At 38.7% G+C, this 15,523-nt stretch overlaps 1 protein-coding gene across 1 annotated transcript in view; it reads right to left on the reverse strand.

Annotated features, from left to right (window-relative positions):
- The window catches only part of PRTG (protogenin), an 89,154-nt gene that overhangs the window by 10,874 nt on the left and 62,757 nt on the right, over positions 1–15,523 (reverse strand). The window contains 2 exon segments of the mRNA XM_075160138.1: positions 1,368–1,554; positions 2,103–2,198. Coding sequence (XP_075016239.1) covers positions 1,368–1,554; positions 2,103–2,198 — 283 coding nt within the window.

Consider the following 15,523-nt stretch of genomic DNA (forward strand, 5'->3'; position numbering starts at 1 on the left):
CAAGCTGGAGTAACGCTTAAACTACAACCAGCACCACAGCTGAAAAGGCGCATGCTGTTGGCTCCATCAGCTACTCCTGGATCTGCTTCTCATTTCACAGAGCAGACATAGGCTATGTGTGCAACTTCCCCTTCCACTTATGGCCTCTATCACCTCATGTTTAGGGGATGTCTGTAGAATATGAATGTTCCCTACTCACCTTGTAGTCATATTTGGTAATTTATTATTTGTAAAATTGATTATATTAATAGCAATATTGCAGTTTACTATCTGATCACAAAGCCAATTGTAGACATTCTGCTTTATTTTGATTCTGGGGGCAGGGGGAAATCTTTCACATACACCAGGGTTAACCCCGGGTGATAATACCCAAGTCAAGATTAAATCTCAATTTAAAATGGTGTTACTCTACAGATACTGCTTTATTCAATCTCATTTAGGATTTTCATCTTCCATACTGCAAAGGCAGTCACCAATATTTGCAATAGTCTCATCCTATCACAAAAAGCAGCATTCATTGCTATGCTCCATATGGCACACTAAGAATTTTACATGGTGATTACACTGTGTCTAATCGTTAAGTCAGGAGTTATACAGCAGGGGATATGCTCTTTGAAGAGAAAACCATCAATATTAGGATGGAAAGTATCTTTTAAGACAGCATTTTTCTTATTTAGAAGGCTTGAGTAAACCAAAGTATTGAGGGAGCTACACACATAAGGATTCCCTCAACAGCACCACGGCCCCCAGCACAGGCAGCCACAATGGAGCGAAGTCTTCTGCTCCCATACCACCAGGGCAGAGTTGAACACCAAGCCTAGGCAGAATTTCTTCCCTGTTCTGCCATTCTGTGGTTCATGCATTGCTTCTCTGAAAAGCAAGCTGTAGTTCCTACTCAGCTTTCTCCTGGCAGGGTGCCACACACCCAGGAATGTGGCATTCCCACAATAACATGCTCAACCCCTCAAAACTCAAAAATTCTTGTTTCCAGTCTTAAAATCAGACACTGGACTAAGTCCCATCTTTGCCCAGACAAGCTACCTGTAAAATAGGTATTCTCTTTTGTTTAGCTGAAGAAGAGCTTAAAATTAAATCCAACTTAGACAGCTAAAAAGCCATTAAAAATTCAAGAGCTCGTCCAGGAATCCAACACAAGGATCACAGGTAGAGAATTAAGCTGTTCTACGAACACATCTTAAATAACCCAAGAAACAGAACTAGCAGCCACTGGGCAAAACACACAGTCCTCTAAGGGAGATAAAAGTTGTTACAGTAAAAGGCAATTAAGAGAGGGCAAGAACAGTAGAAATTGAGTGGGAAGGATTTGGAAATGGGAAACCAAGACTCATTAGTAGCACTGCACTTACGTTTGAAGGTAAAGAACCAGAGAAGCGTTCTGCAGCCCCACTGGGTTGCAGCGGATTGTGTAGTTAATGACTTGCGCAGATGTAAAGGCAGGCTTTCCCCAGTGAAGGTAGATAGAAGATGAAGTGTTAGCTTTGGCATAGAGGTGGTGAGGAGGTGGTGGCGGTGGCACCATGCGATCACGGACAGCTGTTTAAAACAAAAAAGAAACATGAATTATTTCATTAACTGTATACAGATACTGGTAAGATTAAGAGACAGGTCTGAGCCCACAGGTTTTAGGGTCAAATCTGCCCCTACCCAGCACTACCTGGTGTTCAGACCCAGGAATCTGGTTCAAGCTATTAAGGACCCCTCCTAACCCAATACATGTCACATATTACTTCTGTAGTCCCACCTGTTTCATCAAAAACAAAGTCAAAACTATAAACAGAGACAAGAGAGAGATAAATCCCTCATAAGATACATGATACGTCACTGGTTAGATGATGCAGACAATCCAATAGGGGAGGAAAATGTGCTTGGTAGCTATCTTGTTTCCTCAGCTGCAGTGCATGAACACAGGAGACTGTCTCAGTTGCAGGATGACTAGGATAGTATTTGTAACAGATATGATCTTTCTGGTTCTCTGTTTTACATTGAATTAATTGATTATTTATAGGTTAAAAACACAGAGCTGCCGGGACCTTGAAACAGCTCAGCTCTTAATAAATTCTTCATGCACCTTCAACACTTACAGACACATCCTGGAGTGCTGACTGTTTGGTCTGCTTGATAACCTTCTTCCATACTGTTATATGCCAGCAGCCTTACATGATACTTTCTTCTAGGATCTGCACAAAGAGAAAAGGAATAATTAGACCCAAGAAAAAAAATAAGGATTTTCAGACTTTGACAGATAGTGAGATAACTTTATTCTCCTGCAAGTTTGGTTCAAAACTTGTCTGCTACGATCAGCAGACTGATGAATGGGCTGGATGCCTGGAAACCTGTCTTTTCTCCAGCTCTGCGAATTTCCCTGAATCTCTGCCCAGACTGCACTAGAATCAGTCACGTATCTCCCAGTCTTGCTTCCGATAGCCTGAAATGGAAGTTTGTAACAGAAATCAGTGGGAGTAGGATAAATATCACATTTCTATCTGTAACAAAATCACACCTTCACAGCTACAGAGCTAGATTTAATAGTATTATTCAGCATATTGAAAGTGCTTTCAGTCTATAATAAAGATTTGTTAAAACAAACAGCATGAGGTCCACAGAAACCAACATTTATTTCTGGATAAGCAGGCTGTAATGAAGCAGGGCAATCAAAGCAAAGGCAGGAAGACAGGACCCAGCAAAGAAATGGAAATGGTTTGGTTCCAGGTTCCGAGAGAAGATATACTGTGCAACAACAGTGATTGTTAATAACGCCTTTGACTCACAACTTCCGCTTCCACATGTTTGCTTGAAAGCCGGTTCTGGCATTCGTTGAGGGTCACTGTTCCTAGCTTGAAGGGTCTCCCTATTTCCCTTTCTCTGGCCATGTCTTTGGGTACCCATATAGCAGTTTGCTGCTTCTCTCAGTTCTGCTAGTGATACGCTGGCCTTGATCCAAGTGAAAAATTACTAGAGAGAAATGAGTTAGAAAGGGGCCTTGAGCTTTCTGTAAGTGGAGATGGCGTGGGGTACCCACAGGTGGTTAGGAGTGCAAACCACCAGGATGGCTGCACTGCTGCTCTGCAGCGTACTCCCTTGCGATGGTATTTGCAACAAATCCTTTCCATACAACGATGATTTGCAAGGTGGTAACACTTGCTACTAGCACATACGAGCTCTTCCGGGTTCAGCTAAACTTCACCCCAGTACTGATGTAGATGTTAGGACATTTTCCTCTTCTATTGTCATGAACCTATTTCTTTCTAGTAAGATTTTCAGAAGGTCTGGACAGATGCTATATAACTGTGCTGATCTTGTTTATTTCTTTTTTTCCTTGCCCTAAAATACAATAATATTATTCCTTCTCAAAATAAGCTCTCCTCTTTCTCAATTTAGCTGAGATTTGACATGGCCTCCCTCATGAAATAAACAGGAATGCAAATCCCTGACATTTCTTCATCACAAATAGGATTTTGTTTACATCAGATCATTAGCTCCCTCTGCAGTCTCTGCACCAGCAATACAATCTTAACAACTTGATTTGATGTTTCTGTAATGACAGCATAATAATTTCATAATAATGCATTTTGTAAAATCTTTTCATATTTATTTTGAAATAGACAATCTTTTTGTGCTATGGTTACCAACATCAGCTTTAAAGGAGATATCGCTAGGTAGAATTTACATCTCTATGTATGTTTATTTTTAAAAGACTATTTTACCAAAATCTAAATATAGGTGTAAAGGAAAAGAGGCTCTTAAATTTGGGTTAAAGTATTTCTTTGATGTGTTTAACACTAATGGTAGAATAGGCAAAAGGAGCCCATTCCCGTTTTTTAAATAGACTTTCACATGACAAAGACAATATAAATAAAAAAATGTCAAAAAATTAGGTTTGTTTAAACTAGAGTAAAATTCTAATTTGCTTTGAAGTTTTTTTTCCGTTTACAATATCAGTTTAACAACAGACGACGTCAGTTGTTCCTAGCCAACGAATTACAATCAGAGAAAAGGAGGAGATGGACACAAACACACAGAATAACCTTAAGCATGTGATAAAAGAAAATATGGTATTTTAATATTGAAAATTCAGAAAGATAGAAAGATATTATATGTAAATCATTGAAATCTCTTAAAAAAAAAAAAAAAAGACATGTGAAGGGGAGGTGCATTTAAAAACACTGAGCCCCACCAAAAACACAACGGCACTTCAAAAGTACCAAGTGATTTGAATACACCAAAATCAAGTTGTGGTGACTTATTGAGGCTAATTACAGCATGCATCTCAGAAAAGCAGAAATATATACCTTCCCAGGCTTCTTAACCTGTGGTAGGAATACATATATACATATATTCAAAAACAAAGCCAAAATTTAAAAAAGAGGCCATCAAGACATCTTTAAGATCTCATTAGGATTATGCTTTGGAGGTTGTTATAATGATCAACTCTCCCATCCATTCTTAGAAAAAACTTGAATTTGGGTACTATTTAGCAGACCCTTGAACATATTCCACATAAACAGGCAGCATCCAACCAGCCAAGTGTCACAGTCTCGCTTTTTCTTTACAAGTTCCTGCAGAAGAGACCCCTGCTGCATTTCCGCAAGACACAGGATGACAGACATGACAATTTATCATCCTGCAGAGCACCTTCAAAAACTCTGTGCCCTTTGAAAGTGGTCACCCAGAACTGATCATCTTCACTGTGAAATGAAGAATAGCTAAGGTCTAGTGCCCTGCTGAGCTGAATGAGGAGCCTGTGAGGTCTGTTTATCCTCATTGCCTTTTTTTTAAAAAAAAAAAAACCTGAATTCCTCATTAACACTTGATTGGGGAGGACAGGAAGAATAATGGGATGTGGAAGAAAGGCAAAAATGTAACTCCCACATAAACAATTCAAATGTCTTTGAGAAAGAGACATTTTTTTAATCTTATTTTTAAGTGTCTTTAACGCTCTACATTTAGAAAATGCATAATGTTGAATACCATTCATCTTACTCTTGTCTAATGCAAGAAGTTTCAAAAAGAATTATCTTTATATAGAACCACCTGTTTAAAAATAAAGTCTCTCAACTAGTCTCTACCATCTAAAAACCAAAGTTATTTCCACTTTAGGACATCATGGTTCAATTGATAGCAAGACTAGTTCAACCCAAAAGCAATGTCAGAATTTTTAAGCTGTCACACATTATTTCTTCTATGGTTGAAAAACCATCTGCTTGTATTCTGTAATTGAAACAGCAACTGAGGAGGGCCGCATTATGTACTGCCTAGAAAAGCCTAAATGTTATAGCAATCTAGAAAGGAGAATATAAAAGAATTTTAAAGACAGTGTACTGAGCAGCGAAAGAAACTGATGTGAGACTTGCTTCACAAATGACATGTATAACATTAGCAAAGACCAGTTCAAAGTACCTGCTGGGATGCTGTTGCATGTTGATCATAGCTTCACCATATTCAAAACCACACAACCAATAGACAAAGATCTGCCTCCAGTTCCAACAGATACTTGCACACTATTTGTTTTATGAAGTGGTGGAAAATATTTTTTTGCCTGATGTAGCCTCTGTTTAGAATATTTTTAACAATTGTTAGTTTCGTTTACAGGCTTATGATATGATTTACTCCTCAATAGCAATCCCAGTACAAACTTGGCATAAACACTTTCATATGTTCATCAGCTGGATCAAACATTCAAAGCCAGACATATCCGTAGAAAGAAAACAAACTTCAGGAGCTTTCTTATCTTTAACCAGCATAGGTATCCTGAATAGTTTACACATAAATCATTGATAAAAGATTGGGGATAGCATGGCCAGCTGGGGGGCTGATGGTCTCAAATTCAGTGTATGCCATCCATGCACATTATACAGCAACAGGAGGCTTGAGAGGCTCAGAAATCAGGGAAGCAAGTACTGAGGCCATCAGTCATGCTCATAACAGACCCAGGAGTAACACGTCTTTCCACAGAAGATCACTGCTATTCAGAAACAAATTAGGTGCTGTGATTTACTCAACCCATTCAACACATAAATTCAGTTTAAGTAAAAAAAACTCACATCAAGATTTCACCTCTGCATTTTCAAAATTTCTCTGAACAGCTGGTAACACTGAGTCATTTCAATTAATTCTCTTGCAATTGCCAGCATTTGTGTAGGGGTTGAAGGCTTGTTCCCAGACCTAAGGTGAACAGGAGCGATTTTGTAGCCTATTTACCAACTGGCTGAATTTTGAAGTTAATTTGTTTCTGTTGAATGTGGTTTGTTTAGGTTTGGGTTTTTTTCGGGCTGCTGGCATGAGGTTGTTATAAAGTGGCACAGCACCTACAGCTTTTTAATAGGCATTTTTATTGTTATTACTTAAATCAGGTGGTGGAAAGGGCACAAAAACTACACTGTTTGTACAAATCAAGAGGCCAGCACTGATGTTGATATAAACATGCTAGAGCTAATTCATAAATTTTATTAAAAGAGTGCCTCTGGAGTACACAGAGACTGTCTTAAAAGACATTATAGGCTGGATGTGATAAGCTGGCATAGCTTCACACAGTACAATGGATCTGCCTCACACATCCTTTTTATATAACCAAAACCTGTCAGTATTAAAAACACATGAATAATAGTTCAACCAGAGACACAAATTTCGCCTCTGGTAATAATACTCCTATAAAATAAGAGTAGGAAAAAGCTAAATATTCCTTGTATTGAGTAATTTCAAATTATCAAAATAGATACTGTCCCAAAAATCACTGTTTTACAATTTATGTAGGATCAGCCTATGGCAGTTTTTGTAGGTAGGTCACTGCTCCCTGGTGATACTCCTCTGGAATCCCATATCCTGTCATTCACTCTCCCATAAAAACCTGCAGTGAGCGCTGTGGATTCAACCCTGATAGGTCTTTCAGCCGCAAGACACAGGGGAGCCTTCTCTTTGTTTTGCGAGTCTATGAATAGGTGCTACACCTTATAGTAAAACTATGGCAAAGCTAAACACTGCAAGTATGAGCAAAAAAATTAAGTTGAACTATCATTTAAAACATGGATTGTAACTTGGAAAAAACATTAAACATTACAGTAGCTGAAGCTTGGTAAGAGTTCAGACAACAATGATTTACTTGTGTATTTTACTGTCTTACTACATCCTTGAGAGATAATCTTAGAGATTATGTTCAGCTTCTCAGAAAGCAGATTGGAAGCTCATAGCAGTTACTGGTATTAATGCTGTAAAAACAGATTCTTCAAGAAAAATATTACAGTGCACTCAGATGTTCCAACCCTGTTTTTGTGACAAGTAATTTCATTTCCCAGCATGGAGGGAGAACCACAGCTGCTTATCTGTCTGGACGCAAGAAACTGAGAGAAACTGCAAAAATATCATGAAGAATTGAGACTTGATTTATTAGCAGTTCTGTTGCTTTACAGTTCATTTGAACATCCATGCTTTATTGCACCAGCTCAAAGTTATTCAGTATTCTTTACTACTGCCATCAGCCTTGCTTCTACATAAATCTTCCCTTTCTCTTTCAGTAAGGGGAGAAGTTGCTATTACAAAGCAGTTGTCAGTCAGAAATACTCATATTCAGATTTTCCCATTTTCTTTTCCAAAACTTAAGATTTTAATATGTTCAAATTATATCTATTTATTAGTTAAACATGGATTAAACATACAAAGCCCAGTTTTCAAAGCTTAGGAAAATATAAATGGTCTAGTAAATACATACACAATGCTAGGCAAAAACAACTACAGACCTGATATCTTCTCATGCCAGAACTAGTTTTAGTGTGTGTTGGTGTATTCCATGGAATTCCATTGAGTTACTGTCTCAAACTTAGTTCTTCAGTTCTTCTAAAACATTGAGACAAATACACAAAAACATACAAGACCATCTGGCATTGTTCCACAATAGAATAAATGGTGCTTCTGTTGACCCTTAACTGGCCTCTGAAATATATCCACTGAAAACCTAGGTTTTGCTGAGATGACTGCTGTAGCAGCTACCATTATTTGAAGAGGGGTGGGGGGAGAGGGGGTGGAAAAAGTCCTCTGTTTTGAAGGCATTTCCCTAGTGATAAAGGTGACATGGGGAGAGGAAGGAACATCTCTCCAACCAACGTGGGTTAGCTCCATCTGGTAGAGTTATACCTCATTACTGCCAGATGGTGTCCTCATGCACTTCCAATGAACACAGCTGGAAAAACTAGAGGCATCAAAGATTAAATGCCTGTATTAGCAGTTAAACAACCAAAACCAAAAATGTGCTTCTAATCACTTTGCAGCTGGTGAAGTACTTTTTAATGCAACTACCTCATTCTTAAATGACCAAGATTGCACAGACTGAACTTTTAGGAAAAGTTACTAAGAACAATAAAGTCACTTCCATATTCATAATGGAACAAAAATTCCATTCTCAATACGTTCTACTACATAATTAAAACCCTCTAAGCTTAAAGCAGCATGACACAAACAACACAGCCAATGAAAAATCCTAATCCATATATAATTCCATCCTCCCTTCTCAAAAGAATACATAGAAATGCATATGTCCTGATTACATTTTAACGCTATCTTCAAATCAGTTTTCTGCAAAAAACAGAACTCAGATTTTGATAATTTCTCTTCATATGATTCTTCTATTCCAGGTAAATTTATAGCATTAAAGATAAATATAAAACCTGTAACAGCAGGTTCCACGACCACATTTTACACACGAGACACACTGGGTAACTATTCATTCAGCAGAAGCTTATATTGAATACAAAATGAAGAGTCCTAAACCAAGAGTGTTACAGAGCCATGTTTGCTGATATCAACACAGCCAAAATTTTGGCTTTCTGGCAAATGCTTCATAGAAAGCATCTGTTTACAGGCTACTTAGCCAAGGTTACAAGAGAGTGTAATATTGCAACCCCTAAAAGCCCTGTCATTGTTTCCTTCAGCTGCTGCATGTTTGTGAAGCATCGAAGGCCTTGAAAGGAGCCAGAGCAGAGCCAACAGGTCAGGGCTAGATAAAATTAAGAAAGAATCCGAGGTCAGACCATGAAAGAACTTTTTTTTCCCCCCACCCCTCCAGAACAGTGAGTCCACCTCCAGCAGCCTTTCATTCAGTCCTGATAAGAAGAGACAGCACTCCACAGTCTGGATTTCAGACTTTTTAAGTCCTCTTTGGGGAGAGGAAAAGATAAGGAAGCCCAAAGAAAATGGACATTTTACTATCATTTACTGTTGACTCATTAAGTCTGGATACTGAACATGCTTTCATACCTGTTTTGAACATCGCCGTTCTCAGCACTTTAAAAGGAAAATATTGATAGAAATAAAAGTATTGGGGGCTTTGTTCTTGTTTCTAAAAGAATTAAGATTGCACAGAATTTCTAGAGAAAAAAACAAGAAAGTTCAATGGCTTATTGTTCTGAGTCAAGTTCAGCGACTAGAAACCTAGAAATAACTTCTTAATCTACACCCAAGATGGTGATTCTAACAGTTGGGGAAGGGGATAAAAAACCCATTTTAGTTTTATTCTAGCTTACACACAAAATTTTAAATAATACTTTTTTCCTTTCAATTAAAGGTATCAAAACCACACTACACTCAGAAGGCTGAAAAAATGGTTATTCTAAGGACAGAACTTCTGTGGCCAAATGTCCATTTTTAATTTAATCTTTTGTGCTGCTGGATTTTTTGTGTAACCTACAGGTCCATTGTTGGGTAGTGGTCCGGCTGGATAGCTCATTGGTCTGGTTTGCCAGGGTGACTGCGCTGCCCCCAAGCCCGTCCCTTCAACACAATAAACTCCAGATAATTATTCAAAGAAGAGGCCAGCAGCATGGGCTGCTCTGACATCGGGTCATGGCCTTTGACATCAAATCTGGGGCTAGCCAAAGTCTGCTCCAAGCAACAGAGGTCCAGGGGAATTATTAAGGGGGAAGGGTGGGAAAGGAAGAGCACTGAGAAATACTATCCTTAAAAATGTACTTTTGAAGCAAAGTAATGTAAATACAGCAGAAACTTATTAGGAAAATAAGCAAATACATTTCAAATATACTAGATGAAAGGGACAGAGAGAAGCACATCAAAACATAAAGCTGGGAAGTAGAACGATGATACAGATTCAGGTCCGTTCCTCTCAAAAGCAGGTATTCCCTTCTCAGATTTTCAGTACTGGATTTTATTTGTCTTTTCTAAAAAATGCCCTTTTACCTTGCTCAAGTACATATGATTAAGCAAATAAACACAGGTTAGCAATCCTGGTCTATTATGGTTTTTAAAATCTTATCGAGGCTCTGGGTATGTAATTTCTAAGCATTATGACTAGCTTCAGATAATAATATTTAATTATTTCTATTTTTAAAGGAGTTGGAATGTCAATTGATCACACATTTTAAACAACAAGTTTTTAATATCAGATTTAAATAGTTTGAGAGGTTACAAATCACCAACATTTTACATCTCATGGTTTCTTTTTCAATTTAAAGGTAACTTTAAACAGTTAGGTGGAACAAAGACTGTCTGTGATACTCATGTTTTCCTTTGCAAACCAAATAACTGAAGTAGAAACTAAGCAATTTGTTCTTTGTACAACGTTGTAGAAGTTTATTTTGGTAGAAACTAGAACATATGACATACGTGAATTGGTCCAGCTAAACGGCCTGGATTTCCACGGCTTCGGATGGCTCTCGCTTATTTGTCTAAATCTGAAAAGGGTCTGTATCCCTTTTGTAACTTTGCACTATCCCCTTAGAGGGCCCCAGGACAAACAACACCTCACACCCCCTTGCAGTAAAAACATCACCTCTCCTACTGCCCGCCATCAGCAATAGCAGCTTTATACAAAAAAAGTGTGGGGGGAGGGCTAGCGGGGCAGGAGGAATTCCCAGCATACAGCATTTTGGCCTTTGGAGACTACAGAAACAAGAGAACTATCTAAAGGTCTCTAATCTTTTTAGAAGTAGTGAAGTAAATCTCGAGGATTTGCTCGATTTCCTTATGGGCATAGAACATTACCACTACGCCTGCAACGTTTTCAGTCAGTCCCTATGTTTCTCTTGCGCTTTAGAGAACTGTTAAATTGCACAGGCAAAAAGCTCTCTTCCAATATTATTCTAACACCACACTCTAAAACTAGCAGACACCCTTATGTTAACTAGCCTGGCTCACCGTTTTCAAAGTGAGCCCTCAAAAGCTAACTTGAAAGCAATACCAGAGGCCTGGACAAACACCTAATTTTGATCTTTTGTGCTCGTCTTTTCTTCTGAGAGACCTTTTCTTTTGTTGCTGCCCAGTGGAAAGCACATAGCTCATTGGTCCTGCTTTGAAAGATGAGAGCACTGCCCCTCAGTCCACCCCTCCGAGCACAATCACTTTAATGGAATTATGTAGAGAGGCCATCTCTGGAAGAAGAAAGGGAGGGCGAGGGGGGAGGGAAAGAGTGTCCGAAGGAGCCAGCAGAGCCTTAATTACCCCCAGTTACTAACACAGATATGTCCACTGAGAATTCACGCAGTGGTCCAAATAGGATGTGCCACCCCATACAACAGGTTCCCTTACATACAGCAACTGACCCGTGCACGCGTGACAGAAAACAGTTAGTGAATCAAGCATCACAGCAGAGGGTCAGGAAAAAAAAAAAGGGAAAAAAAACCCAAACCACACAAATGCTGCTACAAGCACACCTCAAAACAGGAATGTGCTATAAAAGGTTATTTTCCGTAAGATGGAAGAGACTGAAAAGATGATCTCCTCAGTGAAGACCAAGGAGTTGCAGATAGGAAAGAAGTTCAGACAATTTGCCTGACCTTCATGCTAAGAAGAATACTTCCAGAAAATGCATCTAAACACAATGCAATAAGCCCTCTACCAAGTTTGGTTTCACATCTGTTTAGGTACCAAGCTCTATCATACATATGCACTGACTGCCTGACATCCAGCATCACCTTACAAACAACACATTTTTACACAATGACAAAGGCAATCTGTTCACAGCGCCTAAACTTTCCCCTGAAGCTATGAAATAAATTTTCTTTCAGAACCAACATTTTCTGCTGGTCTGTCATGGACTCCCCATGCCATTTTGACCCTTTTGTGCAGCAAAATGAAAACACTATTTATCATTACTTGCACCGCAGTGACTTTCTAGGAGGTGCACAGTTTCATTGCAAAAACATCTGTGGTCTGGTGACTCTTCTCAGATCTCAAGCTTTAGGAGTTGTGCTGTTGCAAGCATGACTGCAAGATGCAAAAGTTTCAGGTAGGGCAACTAACAGTCAGTCTGGCTCTTTCCTCCTTGAGAGGGCAGCAAGGAACTGCACTAAAACACATTCAAATTGGTAGATGTAAAACAAGTCAGTCATGACAGGAAAAGAAACAAAGTATATGCAAGTAGAAACCACCACTATATTTTTCTTCAGGCAAATATTGGCTACATAGCTTATATCCAGCTGCATCTATAATTAGGGCCCAAACTTCAGTGGGACATTCTGTTATTGCAGGTGTCAAGGGCCATGTGTGCTCCCGCTCACACAGCGCTCCCTTTTATTTGTCAGACACCGGGTTGTGGTGGTGCACCTACTAGACAGATAGATACCTAACCTACACTCTGTGTCCATGGGCTTGCTGGCATGCACAGCTGTGTGAGCACTGAACTATTAATATACAGACACTTTGCAGATGTAAATAAAGCAACTGCTTAATGAAACTCAAAATTTGGCACTCATTTGTTGAATACAGGGTGGAGGGGCAAGTTAACCTAGAAGGCTGACAAGTTTTACAGTGAATTTGCTAAACTGACACATTTGTCATAGACTGCCAGTTAGTCTGATCTACATTTACTGCTTCCAAAATGACAACTCTCATACTTCATTTGCTGAAGTTAAATCCAGACGCATTAAAAAAACTTAAAATAAAAGGCTGGCATCGAGCTTCCTTTGTACGCTACTTTTAATGCAAAGTATTAATTGAAAACTCAGCATATAATGCTAAACATTTTCCAATTACACAGGCTAATAAACCAGGAAGCAGGGAAGACAGCTAATAGCACTTGTAAAGAGTTCAACTCAAATGCCTTAGCTTAGCAGGTAATTTCACCTGAAGTGTGGTGGCATGAGGACACAGGTCTCTTTCCTCAGCCATGAAATGCATTGCAATATCTCTCTCCGTACATGAACATGTCTGTTACTTTTCCCTCACTATCTTCCTAGATGCTTCACTCTCTACAGCCTCTCTGGCTGGTTACGTATCTTTGACATTTAGCAAGGGTATTCATTTTAATTACATTTAGACTATGCTGAACAACCTCCCTAGTGGTTTGGCGCAGCAGTGTTATTTTTAGCCTTTACATTTTCAGGCAGCACATCCCAGACTTCTAAAACATGCCCTGAAGAAAATTTCCATTTGTAATGATAATAAAAGTATCCAGGACCCTACAACGTCCTTGGCTTTAATATGCATCGCTGTTATATTCAATGGCACACTGGCATGAGCTATTCATAATGAGTTTTGTGGTAGGAATTTGCAAGAAAAGTGTATTAAAAGAACATAGTAAGTGACAGCTTGTCACTAGGCGATGAAGCCTGATATACTACACACTTATATTCCTTCTTGAATGCTTTCAGGGAGCTTAAATTTGGTACAAATACCCATCTAGAGGGCCAGGAGAATTTGCCTCTCTGTAAAAATTATAGCAACTTTTCATCTCCACACTGATTCCACCTAAAACCGTATTTCAATGGCATCTTGTGTTCATCTCTTTCCAGGCCAGGACTCCGCTCTTTTAAGATAATTCACCAGAAGGATTACTCAGTCTATATTAGTGGCAGCAGCTGTGCAAGTTAATGTTGTTGTTGCTTTTAGTTAAATAGATGTTAATGGTTTATTTGAAGGCTATTTAATTTCTGGAACGGTATTCTTGAAAGCACCATAGACAGATCTTGCAGGTGGTGTAAAAGGGGTCAACATGTGCAATCTGAATTTGGACCTAATATTCTCAGGAGCTCAAATCCTTTACTCAGAGTAATTCTCTGAACTGTGTTCCGAGTACTAATACACTTGTACAAAAATGTTGTTTAATGTCCATACAAAGAAGCATCTAAACGACAAGAATAGCCTGAAAGATTTCAGGCTTCCTGAAACTTTTGAAAATCTTTTGCTCTTCTGGCTGACAACACAGCACCTACTATTTCTTTTACACTTTATGGTGTTTTGTTAAGACAAAAGTGTATTTTTCCCCCCACTTGGAAATGGATTACAACATATTTTTAATGTAAATACTACTTACTACAGGTAAATACTACTATACTTTAAAGGATGCTCAGAATACCACAGAATAGCAATAACAACATGTAAAAGTAAATTACAACTTTGCAGAATCTGGAATAGAATTTCACAGATTGTGTCCCTTTTTCCATGAATGCTTTTTACATGTGTATAGTATTTTCTATAATCATATACATGGGAATTTAGTCTGGCTTAAATTTTTCCTTCAAAATGTTTTTATTTAACTTTTTTTTTTTATAAACAAAATCACTTCTCACGGGAAGCAATGCTGTTGTCATCAAAATGTTTGACCACAGACCAGCTGTAATTTAAATCTTTCGCCATACCTGCTGTATTTTTTAATTAGTTTTGTGAAGAACAAGCATTGAATACATGTCAAACATTGTATTAACAAACTGAAAGGTACAGAGTAAAAGACTAGGAGACTACTCATAATCAAGGTTATTTTTGTTATCTTTCCTAATGCATTCAAGATTTAAATCCAAGCTATGTTATGATCTTGATTGAAAAAGGGAGAACAAAATTATCTTGATGTAATTCCTCTGCATATGAAGTTTATACAACACTTAGAATATGGAAAGCAGTCTGACTGATTGATTACTCAAGTAAAATAAACACACAGCTACTTAACTCTTAGCGAGCTATCTTCCTTTGTACAATTAAAAGGGTTTCCTATCATTAATTCAGTTTTACAAATGCTAAGTTGAGCCTGCAGTTTGATGAGCATTTTAAACCAGCATTAGCGAACACTGCTGCTGAAAGAAGCCAGCCTGCTTCTCCTCACCCTTCAGCCACTCAGTCCTGCCACAACATTCGTTTACTGAATTATTTTTCTTTCAGGCCAACTTCCCGCCCTGTCCCTGTGCAACCACACAAATGTTCATGCAAGCACAGAGAGGAGCAGCACAAATTAGCACAGACAGGTACACAAGGAATGTGGGGTGTTTTCTTCCAAAAGTGCCAGCTTTTGCTACTTTATTGTGCTCCAAGTTGCACTTCGATGAACTCGGAGAACTAAGTGACATCCCAAGGCGACCGAGCAAGCCACTGGCAGAACCACCTCGCTATTCCCAGCTGTGGCCAGCTGGTTAGGACACAACACAGCCACCACGAGTCTGTTTCATCTTATGCAGCCTGGTGAAATCGTGAACCTCAAACCTATCCACACAAAAACTCCAATGATAGAATAGCCGTGTTATGAATTTGTTAATAAAGGAAGTTTCCCTCAAGGGGGAGCTGTTATCTAATAGAC

The sequence above is a fragment of the Calonectris borealis genome, chromosome 11, assembly GCF_964195595.1.
Source record: "Calonectris borealis chromosome 11, bCalBor7.hap1.2, whole genome shotgun sequence".
In the NCBI taxonomy this organism is placed as follows: domain Eukaryota; kingdom Metazoa; phylum Chordata; class Aves; order Procellariiformes; family Procellariidae; genus Calonectris; species Calonectris borealis.